The sequence below is a fragment of the Euleptes europaea genome, chromosome 7 (genome assembly GCF_029931775.1).
Source record: "Euleptes europaea isolate rEulEur1 chromosome 7, rEulEur1.hap1, whole genome shotgun sequence".
Taxonomy (NCBI): domain Eukaryota; kingdom Metazoa; phylum Chordata; class Lepidosauria; order Squamata; family Sphaerodactylidae; genus Euleptes; species Euleptes europaea.
In genome coordinates, this window is record NC_079318.1 from 11,874,529 (window position 1) to 11,901,793 (window position 27,265).

The 27,265-nt window shown below is 41.6% G+C and overlaps 1 protein-coding gene across 2 annotated transcripts in view; it reads right to left on the reverse strand.

The window, feature by feature from the left end:
* The window catches only part of SYNE1 (spectrin repeat containing nuclear envelope protein 1), a 437,649-nt gene that overhangs the window by 152,370 nt on the left and 258,014 nt on the right, over positions 1–27,265 (reverse strand). For both annotated transcript variants that reach the window (XM_056853653.1, XM_056853652.1), the window contains 14 exons: positions 24,910–27,070; positions 22,687–23,024; positions 20,787–20,931; positions 19,284–19,502; positions 18,411–18,673; positions 17,895–18,060; positions 16,672–16,827; positions 13,488–13,640; positions 12,395–12,577; positions 11,864–12,001; positions 11,485–11,670; positions 10,006–10,128; positions 9,174–9,360; positions 7,346–7,485 (listed from right to left, as the gene is read on the reverse strand). In XM_056853653.1, the coding sequence (XP_056709631.1) occupies positions 7,346–7,485; positions 9,174–9,360; positions 10,006–10,128; positions 11,485–11,670; positions 11,864–12,001; positions 12,395–12,577; positions 13,488–13,640; positions 16,672–16,827; positions 17,895–18,060; positions 18,411–18,673; positions 19,284–19,502; positions 20,787–20,931; positions 22,687–23,024; positions 24,910–27,070 (4,558 nt within the window). The remainder of the gene's footprint in view (positions 1–7,345; positions 7,486–9,173; positions 9,361–10,005; positions 10,129–11,484; positions 11,671–11,863; positions 12,002–12,394; positions 12,578–13,487; positions 13,641–16,671; positions 16,828–17,894; positions 18,061–18,410; positions 18,674–19,283; positions 19,503–20,786; positions 20,932–22,686; positions 23,025–24,909; positions 27,071–27,265) is intronic.

Sequence of the window (27,265 nt, forward strand, 5' to 3'; positions counted from 1 at the left end):
CAGGCTCAGCATCAATTATAAGTAAGCAACTTTCTATCGATATACAATTGCCAGGGAATAGGCTGGAAAGGCAAACCACTACTGCACGACCCCCGTTTATTTCAACAGGAGCCCTGCATCAGACCCACTGAGCTTAAATAAGACTGCAAAGTGGCAATGCTTCCTTGAACCAGTACTGCACTACAAAACATGGAACACAGAGAACCTTCCAAAACAAAAGAAGAAGAAGAGTTGGTTTTTATATGGTGACTTTCTCTACCACTTAAGGAAGGATCTAACCGGCTTACCATTGCCTTCCCTTCCCACAACAGACACCCTGTGTGGTAGGTGAGGCTGAGACAGCTGTGACTAGCCAAAGGTCACCCAACTAGCTTCATGTGTAGGAGTGGGGAAACCAATATTGTCAGTGGCTGACTGGGTCTGAAAATATTGGTTGCCAGGAGACAAAGAGGTCCCACCCACAACTATAAGGCTATCATTTAATGTTTATTGATTTTTATTTTTAACATATTGTTTAATGTTTAAGGGGCCCCACTTCATCAGGGACCCACAGGGCCCACTTGCCATCGGGCAAGCTAACACAATGGCCCGTCTGCCACTGAACACGGTTTACAAGATTAGCTTCGGCCGCTCATGTGGAGGAGTGGGGAATCAAACCCGGTTCTCCAGGTCAGAGTCCACTGCTCCAAACCACTGCTCTTAACCACTACACCACGCTGGCTGTCAACACCAGTTGGAATGTACCCAATGACCTGAATACTGCTCAGGTGATCTCAGGAAGATAATTGATGAGACAATCTAAATGGTCCCTATTGGCTGTTGGACCCAGAAGAGGTGCAATTCTTCTGTACGTAAAATGACCAGATGCAATAGAGGACCTGTGACTTTAATAGGGGTATAGAACGGGGATTTTGGGTTTGATGCTTCATGACAAACATTGCTGGCCAATATTCTATCTTCCAAATATGTAAACAAGGTTAAAAGCCCTGTCCACACCTCAAATCAGAGCAGTACACGTACCTTACCTGCATGGGTCTGCAGCTAGTGTTACACAATTCCAAGAGTATGTAAAGACCTCTGTCCCTTTGGTTCATTCTAAAGCCCTCTTACATCCCACACAGGAAAGAAATCCCCAGTGGAGAGGCCTTGAATGGAATGCAAATGAGGCTTCGGGACAAACAGGTAGATGCCTTTACATAAACCTGGATTCTTGCGGAAGTAACTATGGAGACAGGAGTGTCCACACAAGTATGGACAAAGTATAAGGAGGGCATCAGACAAAGACCAAAGTGCTCTAGTATCACCTGGAACTTGTCATGGCATTTTGCTTTGTTGTGGCCACGTGCTATGTACAAAATTTAAGATTTTAGCACTCCACCACAAAGCTTTTCAGAAACGTTAACTCAGTGTTTTTAAAAGATCATGGGAAGGGGGGGGGGAAATGAACACTTTTGCCAGAGCTATTGTTTCAGTCTCCGTGGAAACCCATGAACAGAACAGCAGCATGTTAGATTTATGGTTTGAAACAAATGAACAAATCATTTTCCGTTTTCCTCTGAAGTTTGCTTAGATTTTAGTCATCATACAAAGAAGGTAGGGAGAATGTTATATTTTAGTTATTTAAAAATGAAGTGGTGCCATTTTTGATGCCAATAATGTGCAATGCAAATGAACAAGGTATAGAACTGCTGATGAAAAGCTGAACTGGAGTGAAAGCCTAAAGGCAAGTGTAATTTCACTGTCTGATAAGCTGAAGAAACCAGTTGCTCAGCATTTTGGTGGAAACGTTCTTTACTGTGAGACAAGGAGTTAATTGAGTGAACCATCTGATAGCTTTAAGGGCTGAGCACTTTCCCATTCAAACTGTATGTTGGGAATCTTGCCCGATTGCCTTGCTAATTATACACTTGTTTCTTCAGATTTCAGTAAGATTCAGAGAGAAACACGGAAGATGTGAATAAATTAGCAATTTAAGTAAGCCAGGAGGTTGTTCAAACACATAAGATCCTGACAGGAATGGACATGGGTGACTTATTTGATATCTTAACTTGAGTAAGGGATATCACAGTTCAGTTCAGGCACCATATCTGAAATCAGGGACAAGAAAATATATTTAATTTCAGTCCAGGCATTTTTGGTTGCTTAACTCCTTTACTTCTTAGTAATACTTGCATTTGTATAGACGGGACTTATTGCAATCATCAAACAAAAATGAGCTTGCAAAGGCACTGGAAAAATGATTCAGTTCATAATGTCAATTGTCACTGATGACATAAGTTTCAATTTAAAAGGTAATAACACTTCTGGGAATAGTAGCAAGGCTGCACATTGTAAGGCTACTGATTTACATTTCTAAAATATGTGAGAAGGGATTACAGCATTCACCATAATGTCCTTGATCATGCTGGAAAAGCTCCATTCATTTTATATAGCATTTGTAGACTAATGACACTATGATAAAATATGTTTTCAATGAATTCTTCATCTTGCAGTTATGTGTATGGCACTTCCTTTCCTTCTATATGCAGATGATACAGCAATTCTATCTTTTACCAAAGTTGGCGTTCAGTGTTATTTGATGGTCTTTGAGAAATACTGCAATCTTAATGAGCTCAAAATTAATTATTCCAAGTCCAATGTTATGGTTTTTAATAGAAAGTGGATCCCCTATAGATGGCATATAGGTAAGAATAAGATCCAACAAGTTAAGTGTTATAAATATTTGGGGGTTACATTTAATTTTAACCTTCAATGGGCAACTCATAGGAGAAGGTCTATTAATTTGGGGAAATTGTCTTCCAATCAATTAAAAGCCTTCTTTTTTTCCAAAGGAAATCAATTTGTTCCTGCCGCTGTTAAAGTTTTTAACTCTAAAATTTTACCTCAGGTTCTTTATGGGGTTCCTATATGGTTTAACGCTTTTAATCGTGAAGTGGAGGTGATTCAAGCATCCTTTTTTAGACAAATTATGGGCTTCCCAAACTGTGTTTCTTATTATGCATTGTGTTCTGAATTAGGATTAAATTTAATTGAAAATAAGGCATGGGTGTTAATTATTCATTATTGGCTTAAACTGTATTTTAATACTGATGATGGTTCGCTTCTGTGTTTTTTTATTGAAGAAAATTTATAATACCTCTTGGGATCATAAAATTCGATATAAAATAAGATCCATTGGCATTTCCCTGGAGGAGTTAACTTTCTCCTCAGAAGTATATATTTTTAAGACAATTAAACAGAGGCTTTTAGATATTGAACTTCAAAAAATACAGCCGTCTCAACCCCCTGTCTGTTCATCAGCTATACTAAAACTTAAGAATGTTGTGGGATATATCCCCCATTATCTATACAATCTTGATACTCCTAGCCATCGCAGAGTTTTTTCTCTTGCGCGAGTAAATGCCTTCCCATCAAAGTTGTTATATGGAAGGTTTCAAAATTAACATGAACGGAAATGTGAATGTGGCTCCTGAGCACATATTGCTAGATTGCTAACTATATGCGTCCCATAGGAAGAAATGGTTAAATACTTGGATACATTCTAAATATTATCTTCCTAATAAAATAAAATGTCAAATTTTATTGAATGATACAACAGCAGAGATCACTGTGGCGGTGGCCAATTTCTTAGTTGATGTGTTAACAATGAAAAATTTGGGAAACTCTGTTATGATTTTATGTTTGTTTTAGCTTTTTTTTAGCTGATAGTTGTATTTATACTGTTTTTTTCCTCTTTGTAATATTGGATATGCCGTTAAAGGTTTATTGACAGTATATGGCACTATAGATAGGGTTGCAAGGCCCCTCTTTGCCACCAGTGGAAGGTTTTGGGGGCAGAGCCTGAGGATGGCGGGGTTTGGGGAGGGGAGGGACTTCAATGCCATAGAGTCCAATTGCCAAAGTGGCCATTTTCTGCAAACGAGAATGGGCGGGTAATAGAAAACCCAAAGGTGAGACTATTCATGGAAATTGCCTCAATCAGTTTCGCTTTGGGATCGAGGCAAAATTTAAAATTGCAGTAAAAGAGGTTCCTGAAACAGCAGGACAAGTGCGGGGAAGCCGCATGGTGACCCCTGGAGGACGGAAAATCATGAATAACTCAAAAGAAGACCCAAGGCAGTTCTATGGAGATCATGCAGCTAATAACTAAGCATAAATGGCCTATGATTCTATGAACTTAGTTTAGCTGGAAAGATGGCTCCCTACATTGATTTAGCTGATCTGGCCCACCTGGATCCTTGCCACGGTAACATCAAGACAAGGCTACTGTAATGCACTCTGTATAGGTCTCCCCTCAAAATCAATTCAGAAACTCCAGTTAGTGCAGAATGCTGTAGTTCAGTTATTAACAGGAACTAGGTGAAGCACGCATATTATATGCATTCTGAAGTAACTCATTTGGCTGCCCATTAGTTACTGGGTTCAATTCAAGGTACTGGCCATCATGTACAAACCCCTTCATGGCCTTGGAGCCTCATATCTGCAAGGCTATCTGTTCTTCTATGCCCTACCATGACAACTTTGTTCATCTGAAAAGGTCCTTCTACAGGTGCCACTCTGCAAATGGGCAAGATCAACAACTGCCTGTACATATGCATTCTCTGTAGTGGCCTGCACTCCATAGAGTGGCCTGTTTGAGGAGGTCACCTCCCGTATTTTTGGGTTTTCACAAACTATGTAAAACAAAACTGTTCAGGAGGGTATTTTTTATAATGGATAAATGGCAGCATTAGAATGATTCAGGAAAAGGCTCCAGTAGAGAGAATGGGATTGTGTATTGTCCAAATGTCCCTCCGTGTCCATACTCCCCAGCCCCAACCCCTGCCGGCCTTCCCCTGCACCTACCTCTCCTGGAGAACATGAGAGGAGGGGGAATGCCGCCGCTTCACCCACGTGTGGGGTGGCGAAACAGCACGGAGCCTGGTGGCATGCCACAGCAGCTGGAAGGCGGGAGGCAGCGTAGAATCCCTGCAGGGTGCCCAAGAGCACTCAACTGTGCCTCCCAATGCCATGGCTCCAGATGGCAATGGGGGAGGCCAGATCGGAAAAGCTGCCAGCTGCAGGCTCTTAGGAACTTCCATGGTTCCAGGCAGCAAGGGGGGCGGCCAGCCAGGGAAAAACACACACCAGCTGCAGGCTGTGCAAAAATCAAGCAGACTCTGCAGTACTGTCAGGTTCACCAGGCTGGGAAAGCCTGACCCCAGGAGAGGGAAAGGGGCAAGCAGAGGGTGGCATGGGAGGCATAGCTGGATGGAATAAAGGGTGATTCTATATCTGTCAATTTAGTTTTTATAGATTATTCAGATTATGGGCTTTTTCGCATTCTCACTTTCCTCCTTTTATTTAGAAGTTGTTCCCTTACAGCTGCATTGTGGAAAACAATAACATTTAGTTTGTGGCCTTCAGTGAGAAAAGTGGACCATAAGTAATTATATAAATAAACTACATCAAGTTACAGGCAGTAGGGAAAACACATTAAAATTCCTTGCAACACTAGTGCCCTCTAGCGGTGATTGTTATAAGCAATGAAAGGGCTATTTACATGTGAATTACCATAGTTAAGATTTCAGACTGTTGGAAGAATCTTAAACCCAGCATGTTGCTCTCTACTGAGTAGCCTGCTCTCCTCACTACAGAAGTGGCACCTTGTCTGTGTAATGAGTTTTAGGTGCTATGTGAAAATGGTATTAATCTCCCAAGCATTTGGCAATTAAGGCTGTTTGGTGTCTCATTTAGAATTGTTTAAATTCTGTTTTTATTCAAAGTATGACGCTACATTACAATATTTTGTATGTTTTTGCTGTTCTGTTTTGTGGTTTTATGATAGTATCAAAAACTACCTCAAGAGCCCCTGTGAGAAAATATAGAATTGTTTTAAGCAAGCAAATAAACACATAGGATGATTTGCTCGTTACCTTATAAGGACAAACCTTCACACTTTGGCACCACATAATGTTAACCAAGTTTACTGTATTGGTGGCTTTATTTCTGGAAAAAAACTGGTATTCATTTTATATTTTCACTAATATAAAGAAAGCTGTGAACAAGGATCAGTCCAAAGCTCGCCACAATATTGTGTGAGAACACATTTTGTCATGAGTCAAGTGACCCCACTAATGTTCCCATTTATTTCCATATAATGTTCCATTTATTTCCATATAACGAGTTATTAATTCAGTTTTATTCTCACACTACCAAGTCTTTGGGAAAAACATTACACTGAACAAAACCAAACCCATGATTAACACAGAGCAATCCTGAAAGGGGGCAGAGCTATTCAGGAGCTGGTGTGATCCCTACATTGGTGTAAGTGCCACTTGCACTAGATAAGTGGGCACAGACACTGGCGCAGGGGCACTTACGTCGACATAGGGGAGCCAAGTGGCAGCGCAAAGCTCAGGTGCTGGCGTTACTTTGCCAGCAGCGTTTTCTCGGCACAAGGCTTTGCACCGGCACTGATGGGGGTGTTGCTGGGGCATTCCTGGGGGTGGAGCTGATGTTAGCCAGCTTGCTAAGCCCTCTTGGCCTAGAAACACCCCCTTTTTCAGGAGTTGAGTTACGCCTGCAAAATAGCTGGTGTAGCCCCGTGGAATTCTATGGAGAGTTCCACGGGGTTTCCGCTCTGGAGGTGGGCAGCTGTGCCATCTCTGGCTGCCCCCAACTATCCCCCCTTCAGGATTGCACTCTTAGTTATTAGCATGTGAAGAGAAGAGGAACTCAGAAAGGTAGAGGCAATTTTTGAAACACAATATGGGGGATTTATGTTTGCCTTGAGATGTTTATGTATTCCATTAAATTTAAGGAAAACATTCATGTGACTGTCCTATAAATACATTTAGCAATTGCAGATTCAGAAACATTGCACCTTGCAACCACAAACTACACAAGAAGCTCTACTACAGCACTTCCTCACACATGCTGCACAGTCACATCTAAGTCATCTAAGGTAGATGTCACAGTGCAACTCTGATGGCATAATTTGGCTATTTAGTGGTCATAATTAAAGTTCCCCCAATGCTTTTGAATGCTGACTGGAGTCAATGGGACATTCCTTTCAGCAACTGTGATGGAGGAAGGAAGTGCTGTGCACGTAGTAGTACATCTACAGAAAATGGTTAGGGTGCATTGGGCATAGCAGCCTCTTTTGTATATCCCATCTGCAAGGAGCTGCCTTTCCTTGTATGTACTAGGAGTGGGAAGAGAGAGGACAGCACAGACCAAAACAGGCAATGAGCTGACTGATATCCAGCATGCTTGCTGGGCAATGGGGAAGGAAAATGATTTTCAGATTCAGCGTAGCACAAATAAACATTGCACAATTGTAGACTGATTTCAGCCAAATTACCTCATGGCGTAAAATCTGGGCTTGCAATTCCTCGATGTTACTTGTTGCGATGGGCTTGTCTTGGATTTCCCTATGAGCTGACTCTATCAATTGCTGCAAATGTTTCATCTCCTGTTCATATTGCTCATACTGTATAACTGCTTCCTACAGAGAAAGAGAAATAATTATAGTAAAAGCATACAAGAAAATGCACAAAAATCCTGTCAGATACTTTAACTGGCTGCCTTTTTCTCCAGTTACTGCATGAGATTTCCTAAAGGCAGATGCCACAGGAGAAATAAAGGAACCAGAGGTCCTAAATGTAATTTCAGATCATCATTGGAAAAATTAGTTGTAACACATAATCATTGTATTTTAGAAGGATGTAAGGAAAAAAAGAATTATTAGTCCTTTATGCATGGATACTTTGACTCATGTTCGCCCCCAGACTGACTCGGTTGTTCCTTGGAGTTATGCATGAATTTTCCATCCCTATTTTGCCATGAACAGAATATAAAGTCTGCTCTGAGATCAACTCGATTCAAATTGTAGCTATTTATGCCCCTAAGGCAGCCAGGGTTTTCCCCCTCCTCCTCCAGCAAGTGTTTGCATAATCAGGGACCAACTTAGCTGCCCTTGCATGGGCTGCATTGAAATACATAACAGCACAAAAACAGTTGCAAAGAAAATGCGAAATGGATTTTCCACTAAGGTCACTTTGCCCTGATAGACTACTCTGGCACTGGATTGACAGCCCCCAGAGTGGAATAATGGTCCCTGGGAATAGAATCTGTGCTCTGGGACTGGAATTACAGCTTTCAGAGAGGAATGATGGTGCACTCTGGGGGCTATCAATCCAGTGCCAAAGTAGTCTATCTGGAACAAGTGCCCTTAATGGAAAACCCATTACACATTTTCTTTGCAACTGTCTTTGAGCTGTAATGTATTTCAATGGAGCCCATGCAAGTCAATTGGCAATCCTGGCTCCCACCTTCCGGCCTCTCCCATTGTTTCCAGTGGGCAATCCTGTAATTCCTTTTAGTACATCCCTTTGCAGTCTACAGCCAATTACAAAGCAGCGCTTTCAAGGGGCAGGGACTCAGACGCTCCGGATTTGTTATGGTGATTCTGCATTACAAAAATTTACTCCTGCAACGCCAGGACTTTCTTTGGGGCAAACAACCACCATGCATAGGATTTTGAGAATTCAGATCAGAAAAGTGTGGGCCAAGGGAGTTGAACCCAAGGTAAAATTCCCATGCATAAAAGACCAAAGTAAAAGAAGCGAGCAGTCAGCAAGGGGGCTGAGCAAGAAAATGAACCAGAATCTTCAAGAAATAAGAAGAGGAAATTTACAGTAAAAAAAAAAAACCCCTAGAAAACAACAGCCACAAAACATTTACACCTTTGGAGAGTGGGAGGAAACTATTTGATAACTTCTGTGGTCTGATTATTTGTTTTTGCTATCAAGTAACAGCTGACTTATGGTGACTCCACGGGGTTTTCAAGGCAAGAGATATTCAGAGTGCCATTGCCTTCCTCTGCGTCACACCCCTGATATTCCTTGGAGATCACCCATCCAAATACTTTCCAGGGTTGAGATAGAGAGTATGCGACTCGCCCAAGGTCACCCAGCAAGTTTCCATGGCAGAATGGAGATTCAAACCTGGGTCTCCCAGATCCTAGTCTGACACCTTAACCACTACACTAGGCTGGCTCTCACCTATAGGCTGTTAATTGAATAATACAACTCTGTATGAACACTTCAATTCAAAATATATTTATATTTAGGCTGTTAAGACAAGGAAACATTTCTTCATGTATGGAGTTTACCCCCTGTGGATGGCACTTGCCTGCATTATGTTGCACTGTTGAATAGCTGTGTGCTGCAGATGACTAGCACTTTCCTGCAGCCTCAGGGCAGTGTGACATATTGGTAGACTGGTGACCACTTCCTCAGGAATCCGTAAAGCACTTTGACAGGCTTGCACTGCATGGACTTTTGGCTTCAGTGACTCCATTTCAGAAAGCAGATGCTGGAAATCAGATGGGCAAATAATAAACCCATGCTGCTATAAACTAGAAGAGCCTTCCACTAAAATGAGCCCAGTCAAAATATTAAAATACAAGGCAGACTATTGACCATTAAATTGTGAAAGGGCAGGATGTGCTCAAAATGAATTTTTATAGTTCAAGGTTTTCACATACTTTTAAAAAGCTATTAATGATGGATGTAACAAACCCATGCTATGATCATAGAATTGTCATTCATTACCAAAAGGTTTTATGTTATCTTTCAGATTAGTGTTTATTAGATTTAAGCATTAATAGCTTTACGGTGTATGTTATAATGTTTCCTTTCCCCCCTTGTTCTTCTAATTTTGTATTTTGCTGTGTCTCAGCAACAAAGGTGAAGTAGAAGTAAAATAAATAAATAAATAAATACGTGGATCTATTGGTTGACAGGACTAGTTCTAAAAGGAGTCCCTCTCACAGTTACTAAGCTGATTAACATCATACCCAAACACTGTCTCAATACAGAAAAAATATTACTCCAGACATTGTCCCCCAACATAAGTAATGCTTTATGCCTAGCAATCTGAGCAAGCTTACTCAAGTGACACCAGAATGAATTATTCACAGCAATCTTCGTGCAAATCTTAATGATATAATCAGCTTACCTGTCGGTGAGAAAGTTGTTCCTTAAGACTCAAACGACCTATCTCTGTTGATGTCAAGGTGGTTTGGGCTTGCTCTAAAGCTGACTGAAGAGCTTTTACCTCAGTTTCAAATTTCTTCATATCCTGGTAAAAACAAAAGCAAAACACATCTCAGAAAATGATATTATAATGTAATCACCTGCTTTTCACGAACTGGAAAAGGACAGCTTACCATATGAATTTTCCAATACTTTATCCATCATATTCAAGTGTACCGTTTGATTCAGTTCTTGATATGAGTGTTGATACATACAATGAGCATGGACACACAATGGCTTTCCCAATCTACTAATTCACACTTCTATATGCCTGCAGAGTTGTTTTCCTCTGGAGAAGTGAATGGAATGTCCCTTAAAGGCCATAGAGTTCTGTGCGTGTTTGGATACCTGTATAAGCAAGACATTACTGGACTGGGGCGTGTAAGAAGACTCTTAGACTTCAGAATTTGGGGAAGTATGCTGTCAGAATGGTGAGTTTACAATACACTTTTTCTATGATTAATACATATAAATCATAGAAAGGTATAAGAGCATAAGAATATAAGAAAAGCCCTGCTGGATCAGACCAAGACCCATCAAGTCCAGCAGTCTGTTCACACAATGAAGAAAAAGAAGAGTTGGTTTTTATATGCCGACTTTCTCTACCACTTAAGGAAGAATCAAATGGGCTTACAATCACCTTCCCCTCCCCACAACATACACCCTGTGAGGTGGGTGAGGCTGAGAGTGTAACTAGCCCAAGGTCACCCAGCTGGCTTCATGTGGAGGAGTGGGGAAATAAATCCAGTTCACCAGATTAGCCTCTGCTGCTCATGTGGAGTTCTCCAGATCAGAGTCCACCGCTCCAAACCACCACTCTTAACCACTACACCACGCTGGCTACACCACAATGGCCAACCAGGTGCCTCTAGGAAGCCCACAAAGAAGACAACTGCAGCAGCATTATCCTGCTTGGGTTCCACAGCACCTAATATAATAGGCATGCTCCTCTGATCCTGGAGAAAATACGTATGCATCACAAATAGTATTCATTTTGACTAGTAGCCATGGATAGTCTATCCTCCATGAATGTATCCACCCCCCACTCTTAAAGCCTTCCAAGTTGGCAGCCATCACCATATCCTGGGGCAGAGTGTTCCACATGATTTAACTATGCAATTTTACTATAAGAACACAATCCACTGTGAAATTGTCCTGCACAAGCCCTACTGGAAGACATGGGAGTCTTCCATCCATTTGAATGGGGCCTGCCCATAAGAACTTTGACGAAGCACTCCGCTCTCAAATGAAGACACCACAAGGTCTATAGCAAATACCTAGTTAAGGCAGGCAGGCAGGGTATACTGATAAGTATCTCCGTAGCACCTGACACCAGTACATCCAATGTCTACTAGTGCATAGCCCTAGTTATAAGTTAGCTATGAAGAACACTCCCCTATACCTTAGCAGCATCCTGAATATTTTGCAGTCGCAATTTGATCACTTGCTGTAGCTCATCAGTCTGTCGCCCAAGTTCTGACAGTTGTTGATACATTCCTTCAGTTGAGTATACACTTGCCAGATATTCTGTCCTCTCGTTCATGGCCTCAATATCTCCATGGACCTCACTAGACTCCTCAAGCATGGCCTAAGTTGAAGAGAGAAGAATTTATGTCAGCTGCACCCACTGCCCCCAGCCTATGCTGCACCAAGTACTGAGGAACCTGTAATCAATGAAGTTGTGGCCTGATATTCTCCCAGTCTTGTGTGTCTGTGTTGTTCATCTCTCCCTCCCCTTCAGGTTTGTCCCTACTTCAGACACAATTGAAAAGTGTAATAACCTGATGAGACATAAATTGATCATGAAGCTGAGCGGCAGAATTCCATGTGATGTTACCATGAACCAGGATTTTAGCTTTTTCAATCCATTTCAGTATGAACTCTAGCATCTCATTATATTCATCTATGTGCGAAGTGGCCTGCAAATGCAAGGAAAATGTAATTAAATAAATCTGAAGTTTGGCCTGGTAGAGGAAAATGCTGTTTCTATAAGCAACCTGTCACTCTGTCAACTTTATTTACTTCTGCTCTAATGGTCTCTTAACATTTACATTTCTCGGTTACTGTTATATAGCATAATAAAATTAGTATATCTGATGTAGACATATACTAGGTATGTTATTAAGTTAGATGTAGCTATTTTAAAATTCTATATGGAGTAATTAGGACATTAGGAGATACCGCCTAGAATGTCCATAGGCACAAGGAGGAGAGCAATTTTCACTGATTCCCCTTCCCTTGGCAGTCCAAAATGTGTCCCCCCATGCTGCTTGTGCTACCTTCAAACATAGCAAAATAATTTGATACTATACCTGTCTCAGCTTGGATGCCCTGTACTCAGCCTGTCTAACAGCTTGCCGATGGAGTCCTGTCAGTTTGCCTATCTGGCCAGCCAACTGTTTAGCTAGCTGAGGATTTTGCTCAGCAAAGTCTTGGATGGCTGCATCCAGTTCTACCAGTTCTATGTTACATCTGTCCAGCTCTTCTCCAAGAACCTAGAATGGAAAATTTACCAGGGAAAAAAACACTATATAATTATTATTTCCTTTCAAAGTCTTGTTAGTTGCATTATACTCTTTGCAAGGGTTTTGTTGTTAAGCAAGAGAGTGGATTTGGATCTGGCTGTTGTTCTTACCAGGCTTCTAGTTCAGTTTCATTAGAGTGACTGATAATTTTCCTCCCACACTAAAAAGACTAATTAATATTGCATTACGTTCAAATTATATGTTTGTCAACATGGCATAGCTATGAGAAATAGTATATGATAATACCAAGAAACCTTACTGAATGATCTAAAAGCATACAGAATTTGACATGGGTATCTTCATTGTATGTATGTTAATCCTAAGTATTTGCAGCATTTCACCTATAAATATGCACAATGAAGTATTTTATTCTCTTCAGTTATATACTAAAAAAAGAATCATGCATAGAAAAAAAGGACACAAAGAGTAACATAACAGATTGCTATCCTCAGTCTGTTTATGGCTTTCACACATGTATAGTGTCTGCAACATCATGTGATAAGTTGCCTGTGTGAATGAAACACCACATATACAACACTATACACGGAACTTCCTATCACCACGTGTCCCCTCAAAATAATGCTGTAGTTGGTTCATGTGTTCAGCTGAAAGCTATTAGATGATGAAAAATCAACTGATATACTGAGATCTTCAAACTAACCATTACTACAAAAGTCTCAACAGAATACAGTATCATATCAGGCTCACTGAACGAGCTTTCTGCCACTTCGAAGATACAAGAAAATATCGCCCCACTCTCTCCATTCTTCACTTGATTTCAGAAGGCAAAATAAATTAGAATATAGTAATTTAGTACAACTCTGTTTCCACTAGTATCTTAAATAAGGAAGGTTCTATTTGATACACAATTTTTATTTACCTTTTGATCAGTTTTAGCTTGTGTTATGTTATCTGTCTTCTCCTTCAGTTTGAACAGAAATGATTTAAGATCTTTTGCTAACCCCTGAATTTTCTGACCAAATTCTTGATTTAATATTTTGCTCTGCTGACATTCTTTTTCTTTGGCTTGAATCTGTCAAAAAATCAAAAAGAACAGTTAAGCATACTGGTTGATGGCATGTTGATAAGGGCCTAAAAACATGGGCCCACTCATCCATTTAGGGCTGTCGATTCGGTTCGGCCCGAACCGAAAAACAGCCGAATTTCCCCTGATTCGGCGGTTTTTAGTTTGGAACCGAACTCAAAAATGGTGGGAAAACGGGGGAGCCGAATTCAGCGAGTTCGGGAGTTCACGAATAAATTCGGCAAATTCAGGGCACAGCAGCATAACCGTCAGTAAGCAGCATTCTCCCCCGGCCAATCGGTGGCCAAGCTGGGTCTTCTTCTGGCCAATCAGTCAGGATTGAGTACTGGAGGAATCAGCTGCTACACGGCCCGGCCGGGGAGAGAAAGAGAGAGAAATCCTCGGGGGGGGGGGTGCGTGTGCACATTCGCTCCTTTCTGTGGCTGCAGGGGGGTGCATTTTTGGGGGTAGAGACCCCAAACTTTCAGCGGAGCTTCAGACGAGCCTACTTAAGAGACCCCCCAAGTTTTGTAAACATTGGGTCAGGGGGTCCCGAGATATGGGCTCCACCTCTTTTGCCTTCCCCCTTTTCCATTTCCGTGGCTGCAGGGGGCGCTTTTTTTGGGGTGCAGCCCCCAAACTTTCAACATAGCTTCAGACAAGCCTTAAGAGACCCCCCAAGTTTTGTAAAGATTGGGTTCAGTGGGGGCAGAAATATGGGCTCCCCCCTTTTCTCTTTCCGTGGCTGCAGGGGGTGCATTTTTGGGGGTGCAGCCCCCAAACATTCAACATAGCTTCAGACAAGCCTTCTTAAGAGACCCCCCAAGTTTTGTAAACATTGGGTCAGGGGGTCCCGAGATATGGGCTTTCCCCTTTTCCCTACTGGGATGAATGGATCACCCGATCCTGTTTGCATTTCCAGAGCAGCAAATCCAAGGCAAAACCTCCCGTGCTTAAATAGAATCATATTGGATTACCCAGTCCTCCCAGCCCCTCCTGATTGAACAGAAGACAGCCACAGTAAGACCCCTTTGGGGGCTTTAATCTATAATTTTTCTCCTGTGTGTTTGTGGGGGGGGGGGGAAGCACAGTCTGTGTGTGTGTGGGGAGGGAGCAGTTTCTGGGGGGGGAAGCCAAAGGGGGCTTTCACCCATTCTGCCTGGGGTGTGTGTGCCCCCTCGAGTCTCTCTCTCCCTGGTTTGAGGGGGGGCTTCAGTTGTGTGTCCTCAGGTTTTCCCTCGTTCATAAGATCGGTTAGGTCTATTTTGATGCTTGCTCAAAACTGGTTTTCAAATGGTGACTTAAAGAATGCATTTTCCTGGTCCCGACTAGAGTCTGATGCAAAAGGGGAAATTCCACCCCCTCCTTCTCATTATGCATAGCTAGCTGCCTCTGTCCCTTTCCATGGTTTGCAAACTCCCAGGTGTCAGGTGTTGCTTTGCATGGTTGCAAACGTGTTGCTTTGCATGGTTGTGTTGCTTTGCAGTTGTGTTGCTTTGCAAACTTCTTCGCACCTGCCCTGCCCTTGCTTCCCGCAGCTCAGCTGTTTGTCGGGGCTGGGAGCTTTGTGCGTGGGCGGCAAGCTCTGCTCAGAGATGCACATTAAGGGTGGGGGGACCCCTTTCAGGGCCCATATCTCAGCCCCCCCTGACCCAATCTTTACAAAACTTGGGGGGTCTTGCAAGAAGGGTCCTTTGAAGCTCCGCTGAAAGTTTGGGACCTCTACCCCCAAAAATGCCCTCCCGGAGCCGCGGAAAGGCGCAGTTGTGTTTTTAATGGCTTTATTTGGCCGAATTCTTTTCCCGAACTTTGAATTCGCGCCGAATTGCACGGATCCGAAGCGGGGGAGTTCGGACTTTGGCATATCCCGAATCCAGATGGGCCGAATTCGGATGAATCCAAACTATACCGAATTTTTTTTTCAACAGCCCTACATCCACTGACACAAGGATAGTAGATCTTCCCTGCTTCTGCTCCCTATAACACTGGATCCAACCTTAAATGACTATGATTGACATATCTAGAAATATAGATTATTGTTGTTGTATTTATAGAGACTTGAATTTACTTATGTTATTTAAAAATACTGTGGCACTAAAGAGACTAACAGAATGTTTTTGTTTTGCATATAAGCACTTATTCTACAAGAGTTTTGTGACGTAATCTTAGAAGCACTCCTGAATGCAAGGGAGAAAATTACATAGGATTCAATGGAGCACTCCTTCTGGACTTCCTCAGCAGGTCTACAACCAAGTAAGTAAATTGCAGACAGGTAATTAGGAGAGAGAGTCAGCGTGGTTTAGTGGTTAAGAGTGGTGGACTCTAATCTGGAGAACCGGGTTCAATTCCCCACTCCTCCACATGAAGCCTGCTCCATATCCTTGGGCCAGTCACAGTTCTCTCACAGTTCTCTCAGAACTCACTCAGCCCACACGAAGGCAGGCAATGGCAAACCACCTCTGAATGTATCCTGCCTTGAAAACCCCAAGGGGTCGCCATAACTCAACTGTGACTTGACGGCACTTTACACACACACACACAATTAGGAGAGAAGTGGAACAGTTGGGTGTATACATGGGAATCACAAAGAAGCTCATTGTTGCAAAAAAAGATCTTTGTGTTAAAGATAAAGGTCCCCTGTGCAAGCACCAGGTCATTCCTGACCCATGGGGTGACGTCACATCCCAACGTTTACTAGGCAGACTTTGTTTACGGGGTGGTTTGCCAGTGCCTTCCCCAGTTGTCTACACTTTACCCCCAGCAAGCTGGGTACTCATTTGACCGACCTCGGAAGGATGGAAGGCTGAGTCAACCTTGAGCCGGCTACCTGAAACCGACTTCCATCTGGATCGAACTCAGGTCATGAGAAGAGATTGGACGGCAGTACTGCAGCTTACCACTCTGTGCCACAGGGTTCTTCTTCGTGTTACTCTGCTCAAATGTGGCTAAGACCAATCAAGTGGGCAAGCTTCATTGAACCCATGAATTACCTCCTATACACTTACATCTATTTTCATGAAATACACAGTGTGGGTCTTACCTGTTCATGTATATTTACAAGTGCCAATCCTGCTTCTGCTAACTGGAGAGAAAGCTCAGAAGGCAAAATGGTATAAAGTCCTAAATATTTATTCTGTTGCTGTTCAGCCATTTTCTCAACAGCCTGGCAGTGAACAGTTGCTTCAGTGAGGAGGCCCTAGTAGGGAACGCAGAAGAAAAATAAATATGGTTAAGGTTTAAAGTTTGAAATTAAAATGCATAATTCAGTCTAGATTTTTTTGTCATCCATTTGATAGTTTATCAAAATAATGAGCAAATCTAAATAATTCTAAGGTTTTAAAAAACTGCACATTGCTTTTTTCATTGAAGACTGATCTCCTTGAAATAGGCACCTATCTTCCAGCAGAAGTATTTCAGTTCTCAGTACGCTCTAGGTCATTCCAGCAGAAACACTTCAGATCATGTACTCTCTAACCTTTGTCCTGCAGCTTAGCATTGGTGTGCTGCTACTGGCCATGATGCTGGAGAACCTCTGTATCCACTTTTGCCCACCTGTTGGTCTGTTAAGCTCTGTATCCTATCTCTGTCATGGAGCAGTGGCTCCTTTATGTGCTTCAGCTTACTTCACAGGCTTGTTATGAGGATAAAATGGAGGAGAGACGACCTGTGCACACCACCCTGAGCTCCTTGGAGGATAGGCAGGATACAAATGTACTAAACAGATGGGCAGATTAAAATGGAAAGCTAGTTTTTGGTCATAAGAAGACTTTAACCTCAGGAAATTGCTTGGCCACCATTCACTAACACTATCATTGATTACAATTCATAAGAAGATCAATAAATGGTGTTTTTAGGGGGAAATGTAGACATGGATAGGATTGTTTTATATTGTGCTGTTCAGCACTGCCATCTCCTTAATACAGTTATGGAATCCCCTCTCTTGATTTCTTTTCCAAAAAGGTAACTGGCATCTGTCAAGGAGCTTTTTGCTGTAGGATGCCCTGCATTAGGCTAAGGGGTTAGATTAAACAAGTAGAATTTGAACTTCATACCCTAAAAGAACCCTTTTTACATAGAGCAGCCTCACCGACAAGACAACCTCTGTTATGGTTTGTTGCGGAGGAACACATTCCAAGGCAAGCTCTCACAGCATGGAAGAAGGTCTTGTGAGGACATGCGCAGAGGATCATGCTGTCAGTGTTAATTAGCAGAAAGCCATGTGATAACGCTAAGGAGCCTAAGACCACTATAAGCCTGACATACCTGTAGTTCTTCAAGCTGAGCATCTACTTCTATTGTGGGATTCAATAAATATTCTCTGGTATCTTGAATCCAAGATTGCACTTTACTAATCTCTCTTTCAACTTCTTCACGGTCCTTGAGTTCTTGCTTAACCACTTTGCTGCTCCTTTTCACCTTTTGTTGCATGCTTCAAAACACAAAAAGTCTTTTTACAATCTGGGAAGCATTTAATATATTTCATCTCACACTTTCCAAGCCTTTAAGATTGTTAGTAACTGTTTTACGTAGTTCACAGAATAAAAGAAAAATGCAACCGAGAACACATTTTGTATTTTACATATAAACAATCTGCTCTTGTCAGCGTTGTAACCTTTAATTGATTAACAGCCACAATTATTGATCTTCCATAATGGTAGAAGCCCATTCTTTGATGGTATTGCTTAATTTCTTGCATCCAGCAAAGGGAACCACATTCGATACATTGGGCTCTGGTTAGAGACAATATCTTTACTTTAAAATTAATATTTTTTTACTTACTTAAGGCATCTGTCTTGCATTGCTTTGATTTCTTGCATGATGGGCATCTGTTCCTCAGAGCCAGATTCTACTTCAATGTCCCAAAGCATGTTACGAGCAGACTGCTTGAGCAGTCCCAGTGATGATAACTGCTGTTCTAACTCCTGAGTGAAATTACTGTGGTAATCCAGAAGATCCAGAAGTTCATTCTTTGAGGCCTTTTCTATTGAGCTGTCTGGCAAACGATCTTGCAACTGATCAACAGTATTGGTTGCTTTTTGCATCTAAAGGTAAGAGTTTTTTTTAAAAAAAAATTAAACAGCTTACTGATTTTCTTACATTTGTCATAAGAAAAATAACCATTTCTTCAGGCCATTCCATTGCTGCGCCCCCCCCCCACAGGCCATAACTTCCCTCTTCCCGCAAAAACCTGTGCAACTGCTCCATAGGGCTGCACGGGGATTACACCACGGGAAAATAGAAAGGGGGTGTTCCGGGGCCAAAAGGGTTTTGGAGGCCGCCTAAAGGCGGCTCCTCCCCGGGCCCTGCACAGGAACGCCCCGGGAACACCCCCGGAAAGACAGCACACAGCAGCAGCACCAGGAAGATGGCGTTCAGGCCTCCCCGCTGGCGTCCATGCCACCCTGGGTGGTGTAAGCGGTATGGGCACCAGCGCAGGGGGCCCAAACACCGGCGCAGCCCCTTCCTGGCCTCCAAAGGACTTTCGTCCTTTAGGCTCAGGAATGGGCTTCTAGTTTCCTATGTATGATGTATTTATTTGAAAGCTATAGATGATTTACATTATGTATTTATTTGAAAGCTATAGATAAAAATACATGCAGAAATGAACAACAGGGACTATTTATGGACATTAAATAACCTGGATCGTCATACCTTATCATTAAATACATTCCACTTTTGCCTAGAGTCTTCTAAAATTCTCTCTTGCTCTTGAGCAACACTACGGAGCCTTGTCCACCGCTGCCAGACAGTGGTCATAGACCTACTTATAGTTGCCTTGCTGGAATCATTGCAGATTTTCTCCAACTGACATGCCTTTTCCTCTAGTGAAGTGATAGTCTCATGGAATGAGTTTACTGTGGACACTAGTGACTGAGAGAAACAAAGGAAATAAGGTTTCCTATGATAGCAAAACATTAGATATTCAGCATAACTTAAACCAATCTTTCATATTGGAATGGGGGACGACTTGACCAGCAGTTAAATGCTCTTCAAATGCACGATGTCCCTAGACACAAACCACCAAGAGGTCTTCATAAAAACACAAAAATGTCTCATGTTGAGAAGCCTTTGTGGCTCCTCCATGGACAAAGGCTTAAGAGTTCCAAAACTGCAACCACTCACCAGAGAAATAGCATTAGAAAACGGATTTTAAAAATACATGCCTCTGAAACATGACATATGCTTCCCTTTAAACATTAGTTCAGGAAAATACACAAATACATTCTACAGAATGGCCTCAGATATTTCAGAAACTAATGTTCAACATTCACAATTTCAAAAGTGATATTTGAAGAAATTTCACTAGAAAACTTCTTATATCAAGAATACTAATGTCTACCTCTGTTAAACAAACGTACCTTACAAAGAAGTACATTGTTGCTATTTGACAAATAAATGTTCAAGTTTTACAGGACATCAATAATTTCCTGCTGAACTACTTTCAAAAGTAGGAATAGCGTATCAACCAACTTAATATGGTAAAGTGGGCTGTTTTCTCACCATTTAAATATTTTGAGTTGAACACAAACCTTGGGGGATACTGACATTTGAAGGGGGGCCACTACTGTAGAATTATGTCCTGTGACACATGCTCTTCTTAAATCAAATTACTATAGAGATAGGCATAAATGGACCTTGCCGAGAGGGATCTATATGTATGCTACAGAAAGATACTCAACTTTCAGAGAGTTTCAGTTGCTATATGAACAAATTGCATTAGAAAATTACTTTTTAAAGTCAGATCTTCAATACAAGTGTCTACTTAAGATATGAAACCAATGAGAAAGGAAGGGCTATTTTCCCATAATTTAAATTAAATTAAATATTTATATCCTGATGTATCTAGATGAACATCACAATTTCAACATTTAAAATAAAACACAAATCCAGAAGGAACACCCAGATTTGAACTGGGGAGCATTTGATCTGCCTTTAAACAATCTGCCACTGTGTTATGCCCATGCCATTTTAAAACCATTCTTACAAATTTGTTAACCCTGTCACATTTTGATGCCATCAACCATTGTTAGAAGGTTTAAATTTATCTTAAATATGTTTTTGTTTTTTTGCATCTTGCTGTACAACAAAGATAAAGAAAGGTTAGTGACTTCAGTGTTGGAAAATATGATCTCATGGCATTTATAGAAGCTTTACCTTATGTGATTCTAGCTTTTCTTCTGCTTCAAGACTAGAAATAGCTTTAGACGTAGAAAAGTCAGATAATTTCTGCTCAGACTCATTCATCAGTTCAATTACTTCCTGTCTTACGGTCTGATATTCTTGCCATTGGAAAGCACACCTTGAAAAATAAATCATCAGTAAGAAAATGTTATGAAATCAGTTAGCAACATATAATTTACATTAAATACAGTTTGCTATTGTGAGAACATACCTTTACATGCACTTCTAAGCTCCACTTAGGTCAACTGGAGACATTTAATAACATGCTTAACTTCCTTGCTGAATCAAATGGGACTATAACAATAACATTGTGTGTGTGTGTGTTAAGTGCCATAAAGTCACTTCTGACTCATGGTGACCCTATGAATTAATGACCTCCACAATGACCTATCAACAGCCTTACTCAGGTCTGGCAAACTGAGGGCTGTGGCTTCCTCTACAGCAGGGGTGGGGAACGTCAGGCCTGGGGGCCGTTTAAGGCCCACGAAATCATTTGGTCTGGCCCTTCTTGGGGCCTGACAGATCTCTAGCTCAGAAGGATCTAAGACTGGCCATCTGCCCCCTCCAATGGACAGGAGTAGCCTCTATTCAAGGCAGATGTGAGTTTGTTTTGCCAAGAAAAGGAACCTTTTTCCCCCCTTGCAGAAGAGTCATTAGCTATGGAGCTGGTAGGACCGCCCAAGAAACTGTGTTAACCCTTTCCCACCCGGGCCATGGAGAAACTTATTGGTCGGCTAATTTTTAATTTGATAATTTTGTATGGCTCGCGAATTATGTTATAAATATCAAAATGGCCCTTGGGTGAAAAAAGGTTCCCCACCCCTGCTCTACAGAGTCAATCCATCTCATGTTGGGTCTTCCTCTTTTCCTGCTGCCTTCCACTTTTCCTAGAATTATTGTTTTTTCCAGTGACTCTTGACTTCTCATAATGTGACCAAAGTATGATAGCCTCAGTTTGGTCATTTTAACTTCTAGGGAGAGTTGAGGTTTGATTTGATCTAGAACCCACTTTTTTAACTTTTTGGCAGTCCACAATATCCCTAAAACTCTCCTCCAACACCACTTTTCAAAGGAATATTTTTTTTCCCTGTTGGCCATTAACATTAAAGTCCACAAATGCAAAATAATATGGGCTGGTCAAATAGCATTGTTCAAATCTTAAATATGCATACTTTCAGGTACACAGTTGTGCTTTAATTTAATCCAGCAAAGTTGGAATAGAGCAGCAAATACAAGCAACTAGTGTTCTCATTTGTAAACTCTCAAATAAATGCAACTGGTTTACCACTAGGAGCCACCTCTGGACCTGACAATGAAAGTAGATGTCTGTCTAGACCAGTAATATATTTCTAGGAGTTGCTCCAGCAACTAGGAGTAGGATAGTGTCCTGAACCTGCTATGACCGGCTCATGCTGCCATGTAAGAAGTGACATCCAAGATACCACCACACAAAAATTCCTTGTATAGGATAATTTTAGTAGCCAATAAGATCCCTCAAAGTGCTCTGAAACAATCGGGCTTCAGATAAACAATTTAGACTAGACAGTTCAGGTGCTAATTCTACCCTTTCCCATGGCTTTCTGAAACAGAACATAGATTTTCTGTTCTACCTTGTCACAGAGTAATGGACTAGATTCTGGGAGATCCAGATTCAAATTCCTACTTGTCATGGACTTCCTGGGTGCCACTTTCTCTCAGCCTAACCTACCTTAGATGGTTATTATGGAGATTAAATGGAGGTGGGAAGAAGGATATGTACCATCTAGAGCTCCCTGGAGAAAGGGCTGGCTAAACATGTGCTATATAATAAATAAATGTTATGGGGCAACTCAGAACAACTACTTGCCAGACCATTTAGGTAAGATAAAGATACCTTTCTAGTAATTCTTTCTGTGACTGTGCTTCTTCGTTGGATTGCATGCCCTTTTCTTCTAAAGCCTCTATGCTCTGTATCAACTCTTCTCTTTCTGTATCTTGAAAAAATGGCTCCATGTCAGAGACAAGAGTCCGTAGTTCTTCCAGATGACTTTGGAATTGCTTGTCAGTGTCAAAAAATTCTAAGTGGTTCCTTAGGCTTTCTTCTGAGTTCTCCATGTCAAGGCCATTTCGTGCCAACTGCAGCAATTCCTGAGCATCTTCAAGCCAGTCACTAGCAGTCTGGGCAACTTGGTAGTATCTTTGGCACAGGCTATATGATTTATTCAACTTAATCTGAAATAATAATGAAAATTGGAATGCAGCAATTAAACAGGTTGTATTTCTGATCTGGCTATTGTATTTCTACTGATACAGATGATTACACAGACTTCTGTTTATTTTGATCTTCCGTTTAATTTGTTCTGATTCACGTTACATGATGGGGAAGCGCAGAAATCAATGGCTTGATGTGCAAACTCTCACAAGGTAACTGGATGTTAAAGTATGGAGATGTGCATCTGAACTCACACAAACTACATTTCACTAATAGTATACAATAACATCCACATTTGAATGCATGAGTATCCCCTCAAAAACAGCACATATATTAGGATGGGGATCTAAAGTGCATCTAATTCATATAGTTCATATACAGCGAGAATATCTGAGATACTCTGAATATGCAGAATGTTCATGGTTGCTAGACATAAAGTGGCAGAAAAGGGGAACCAGAAGGAAAGATTTCACACATGCTTTTATATTGAATCAAAACAAATTCCCCTGCAGTCTGAGAACTGTCTCATCATAGCCAATTTCTCTACACAAGCAATTCCCACTCCCTGAACATTAACCAAGAATCCTTCCTAATGGAGTCATTGTGTCTCCCTAAAAGTAATGCTATAATCTTAAAGCTCATTTCTCTCCAAGTAAGCACTATGGAAGTCATGTTTATGATGAGGCTGTTTGCTGGGCACTTTACAAAACAATTGGATATAAAGGAGAAATTCAGGTGACATGGTTCAGATGCAAGAAAATTCAGATGCAAGAAACCCAGCACTTGTCATACCAATTGTGTTATTGGAGACTTGCTAGGAGGACTGCCAACAAGCTTGGAGAAAAAAAATGTCCTGTCCCTTAGTAGAGGCTTAGTGTGTGAAAATGGGACATTGAAGCTTTTGTGGCATACCGGTAAATAACAAAACTTGTTAAATAACATCCCATTAAGCCTCTACTAAAGGGGCAGGCCACTTTTTTTCAGGCTACCTGGCAACCCTGTTGAAATGCAAGTATTTTCTACATAAAACCTTGACTTTTCTATCAAATAGTCTCCAATCAGCAATTTACTATATCCGCAGAGCAAAAGCAACGGATCCGGACTTACTGGACGCCATGTGTGAGGTGTGGGCCAGGCAGAGGAGAGCTTCCGGCTGGCACTGTCTGGCAATGTGGCTTTAGGGGCAGGGCTGCAGCTTCAGGCGAAGGCCATCTGGGCAACCCTCCTCTCAGACAGGCAGGCTGGGGAGATGGGATCATATCGGGTGGCAGGTGGGTCGCCCAATGGTGGGATCCATCCCCATGCTGTGCTAATGCTCCTGTGGCTGTAGTCAACAAAGGCTGTGGCCTAATTTTCCCTAACATGGTTTGCTTGTGGTTCCTCCTTGGTGTCACCCCCCCTGGCCCCTAGGTCTGCAATTTAAGTCTTACAACCAGGGTGCTCACTTAATGCTTTCTTTGCTTTTACACTGTCTATAATGTTTGTGCTGATAATGAAATCCATGCTACCAATATAACATCTTAGTTGGGCCTCAGCAGCTTAACCAAAGTTCTTAAATCTTATATACTGTGTTAAGGTACATGTCTTTTTAGTCTGCCTAAAACTCAATTAAAAGGGTGCAAGATGCACTGAGAGCCAGCATGGTGTAGTGGTTAAGGTGTTGGACTAGGATCTGGGAAACCCAGGTCTGAATCCCCACTCTGCAATGGAAACTTGATGGGTGACCTTGGGCCAGTCACATACTCTCAGCCTCAACCCTGGCAAGTATTTGGATGGGAGACCTCCAAGGAATCCCAAGGAAACAGGCAATGGTAAACCATCTCCAAACAGCTCTTGCCTTGAAAACCCTATGGGGTCGCCATAAGTCAGCTGTGACTTGATGTAAAAAAAAAAAGATGCACTGACCTGCTTTTTGTGTATTGCTTCTTGGACATCACCGTCAAGTTCAGAAAGCTCAGCAAGGCTGTGCTCTAGATCAGCAGGTATCAACTCTTTAGCCTTAGTGTACTTCTCCTTTTCATTATTGCTCAGTGCTGTCATTATCCTCAAACTAGACTGCACTTCTTCCTGCTGAATTTGAACTTTGCGAATTTCTTCTTGGATATTATGCAATTTCAAATCAAAACTGGTTGGTTCAGTTAATTCCACCTTAATGTGTCTTAGCCAGTCAAGTGAGCGGCAGATCTGAGTTTGGAAATCTATGCTTTGCACTAGCCTGTTTTCGCACTCCGACACAGTATCGCTAATGGCAATCTGCAATGTTTTCAACTCTTCCTGCCAGCCTCGCACCTGTTGATTTGCTCTGTCATGCACAGATGAATCAAGCTGGGAAGAAAGCATCTCCAGATGTTCAGCAATGCGTTTTAAAAGGCTCCCTGAATCTTGCAGACTGCCAGCCAAAGCATGATATATTTTCAGCTTTTCCTCTGCCGGGAGTGTCTCTTTGTTCACTTTTGCTTGCTCTTCCTTTACAGAATTTAGCTGCATCTCAAGTTGGTTACACATTACTTCATGTTCCTGATATGCCTCTACCATATCTTCTAAACGGTTCACTTTCTGTTCCATTTGCCTTTTTAGTTTGTGATACAGAGTAGTGAGCAGCAACATCTCTTCTGGCTGCCATGGTTGTCCAGTACTCCGAAAAGCTTCCCTTTTCTGGTTTAATTCATCTACTGCTGCTCCAAGGTTCATGACTTCACTTAGGATAGCTCTGTAATCCTGCTGCAGTGACACAGCCTCTTTGGCTGAAAGGGCAGGAGGGTTTTTATGCATGTTTATAAGCTGGTCCTCCAATTCATAGAGAGCCTTTGTTGTCAATTCAATTAATGACATATATTCTTTACGGGCAAAGAGTGCTTCTTGGGCTTTACTGAATTTGTCTTTAGCCAGGGTAATGATCGTATTGAATTGCTGAGGCAAAATGCTAAGTTTTTCATCAAGATAGGAACGGTCCATTTCATTTAGCGATGGTAAGATCTCTTGGCCATCTTTTTGTAGTGTCAGGAGGAGGTTTTCATATTCAGGGAATTGCTCAAGAATCTGCTGATACTTTGCTAACTGGGAGTAAAGTTCAGAATTGCTGTTCATTAAATTGATCTCTGGGAATGAGACAATATCAGATTGTTTTAGCCAATGGCAAACTTTATCCAAATCTTCCTTGAAATATTTTCTAGAGATCAGATGTTTCTCCAGCTCTACAAGTCGCTGGCTGAATTTTTGTAAAACACCTTCATACATATTCTGAATCTCTTGAAGTTTATCTAACACCTCACTCTTCTCTTGTTCTGTTGTCTCCTTCATTACATTCCTCCCTTGAGACCACAGTCCAGTGAGTTCACTCTGGAAAGACTTTAGACTAGCGTGTGTGCTCTTGCAAGTCCTGATTTGTTTGCTCACATCTTCTGGCAGCAGAGAGATAAATTCATGGAACATCACCTTTTTCTCATGTTGCTGTATATGATTAATGGCTTGAAAGGCTACAAGGAAGAACTGAGTCCTTTCAGATAATGCTTTGCTTAGGTGTTTTCTTCTCTGCCCAACCAGATCGCTAAGGCAATCCACATGACTTTGAGCATCCAAGAGGGATTTCTGAAGCATCTGTCTTTCATTAAGACCTAAATTAGTCATCAATCTATCAATATCCTTTATAAGTGCTTTCAGAACAAGCTTCTTAGCTTCCACTTCACTGCAAATGGTGAGATGATCCATAAGGAAGTTTTGAGCCAGGTCAGGGGGTGGGCTATGTTTGAGGGCCTCAGAAATGCTAGGGTGCTGTTCTTCTGCCCACTCCATTAGTTCTTGAAGTTTGGCCTGCACTACACTCAGCTCTTCTAAAGTGGAAACAGACAACTGGATTTTTCTTTTGATAAGATCCTCTAGCTGGACCCAACGCAGCTCAAAGTGGCTGGATTGTTCTTTTGCTAATTCTCTGTCATCAAGGTCCAGGTGTTCCATCACTTTCTGCTTTTGATCTTTCAAGTCTTCAAGAACACATCGTCTCACCTGTAGAGTCTGTGCTAGCTTTTTCAATGCCTCAAGATGCGTAACAGTACTTTCTGCATCTGATCTGTTAAAAGAAATATCTATTACTGGAGCAGTCCAGAAGTTAATATAGGACAGGAAAAACATTTTGGAGGTACATTAGAACAGTTTCTTAAAATAGAAATTTGAACTATACTTACTCTTCAAGCACTTTAATTACTGGCAAACAAACACTCATGCAATGCCCTGTACAAGTCTGATATTTTTAATAACTGCAGCA